Genomic DNA, 1,951 nt, shown 5'->3' on the forward strand with positions numbered 1-1,951 from the left:
TGTATACATATCATTTTTCATTAACAAAAATCTTAGCTATTTTATTAACAGACTTTGTGTGAAAATAAATATCCATGGACATGAAGTAGTGTATGTATCATCACTCCTTTATTATGATTCAAACACAAATGGTGTATGAGTATTATACTATTATTACACGTACCCCAGAAGCCGCACAAGCTACTCCCACAAAAAACAAAAAGTATGGCCCCACATGACATGGCCCTTTATTCTGAAGAATAAGAATCACATCACATAATTCAATTCTTCAATTAATTAATTAATTAATTAATTAATTAAGCGGTGGAGGTGAAATTGAAGTTGGAACACGTGGTTTGTCTTCCAAAGAGCAAAGAACTGAATCCCAATCTGGAAGCAGCCAGATCGAACTGCAAAAGATTGTTCTCTAACTGATACCCTCCGATCACGATGGAGGTTCTAGGGTTCTTCCCACCGTTCACGAACCCAAGACATATCACTTTATCACTCACTTGAACCACCGAGTTAGCACCGAATATGCTCCAACTCAATTTCGCGTTTTCAAGAACAAGCTCGATTGTTGGAACCGCGTACCCGAAGCGCGTGCTGAACACGTTCTCCGTGCTGAAGCATGCTCCGAACGGCTTCACCGAAGCCACCCTTGTTATGTTCCTTGCAGCCGAGGCATTCACGAAGGACTTAACCAAGGCGTTGAAGATCGAATCTTCTAGAACCGTGTAAGGGTTTACAGTGCTGATCTTGGTTCCACCCACGCCGCTGGTCTTGTTGATGGTCAACAAGCTGGATTTGACTTTGACCACGTTTTGGTCAACTTTAATGGAACTCACGCCGATGAAGTACTCAGCGGAGGGTTCTCCTTGGGAGTAAGCGGAGGCGGTGCTCACGGGGTTGATGAAGAGAGGTGTGTAGGTTAGGGATTTCGAATCGTACTCGACGTTCGGGAGGAAACCGTACGGTCCATCTCCGAAGAAAACGACGCCGTTTGAGGATAAGCAAACGGCGAATTTTCTGGCGAAGCTGAAAGCGGAGGCGAACTGCGTGGGAAGTGCGATTTTCGTCCTTCCGAGACCCGCCATGCCGGAGACGCCGCTAGCGAGGCCTTTGAGGAGGAAAGTTGGGGCGCAGGAGAAGAGGAAGCGCGAAACGGTGACGTTTTGGCCTGGATTGAAGCCGTTAGTGGATTGTACGGACACGGCGTCTTCCGCGAGCTCGCCGCCGGTGGCGGTGTGGGTGATGGTGTTGTCCGGTATGAGGCCGCAGGTGTTGTTGTTGCATCCTGGGCGGGGAGGGGAGTTGCAGGTGCCGCAGGAGGTGGAGCCGGCGAGGGAGCACTGGGCGGAGCCGCAGCGGGCGGGGCGGTAGGTGGAGGAGACGTAGTTTTTGTCGCAGTCGACCCAGAGAAACTGGCCGCCGAGGTCGAGGACGAGGGAGACGGGGACGAGAGGGGTGCGCTGCCGGATTGTTGTGAGGTACTGATTTGTGGAAGTGTCCTTCTTGATTGGGATCACCAATGCTTTTGGTCTGAATGATTTCTGAGCTGAAGAGACGGTGATGGCGGCGGAGAAGAGGAGGAGGAGGAAAGCTGCCAAGAGTTTTTGTGCCATGCTGACGGAGTTGGTTAATTTGTGGTGTGCTGCTATTCATATTGCAAAACCACTGCCTCTATTTATATAGTAAAATTCTAAGTTTAAGCACCTATTACTTTAATTTTATACGAGGAGTGTTAGGGGTAGTAATTTTTGTGTTTTGTAACTATCAATTGGTCATTAAGAATATTTTTAATGGTGTGAGATTAAATTTAATGGTGTGAAATCATTCAATTTTTTTTATGGTTAAATTCTGGTCAATTTTTTAAAAAATTACTGGACCCCTAAATTTTTTCATTTTATATTTTATGAAATTTTATATATTTTTTTTTGTGACTTTTCTCAAATTTAATATAAGTAAATAC

General features: G+C 45.7%; 1 protein-coding gene across 1 annotated transcript; it reads right to left on the reverse strand.

Annotated features, from left to right (window-relative positions):
* LOC107645160 (basic 7S globulin 2) lies at positions 76–1,705 on the reverse strand. The gene has a single exon (XM_016349124.2). The coding sequence runs from the start codon at positions 1,602–1,604 to the stop codon at positions 297–299; it is 1,308 nt and encodes a 435-aa protein (XP_016204610.1). The 5' UTR covers positions 1,605–1,705; the 3' UTR covers positions 76–296.

This window comes from Arachis ipaensis, chromosome B06 (genome assembly GCF_000816755.2).
Source record: "Arachis ipaensis cultivar K30076 chromosome B06, Araip1.1, whole genome shotgun sequence".
Lineage (NCBI taxonomy): Eukaryota > Viridiplantae > Streptophyta > Magnoliopsida > Fabales > Fabaceae > Arachis > Arachis ipaensis.

Bases quoted from the DNA above. Each gene is read 5' to 3' on its own strand.
- LOC107645160 (XM_016349124.2), bottom strand. From the start codon at position 1,604: ATGGCACAAAAACTCTTGGCAGCTTTCCTCCTCCTCCTCTTCTCCGCC.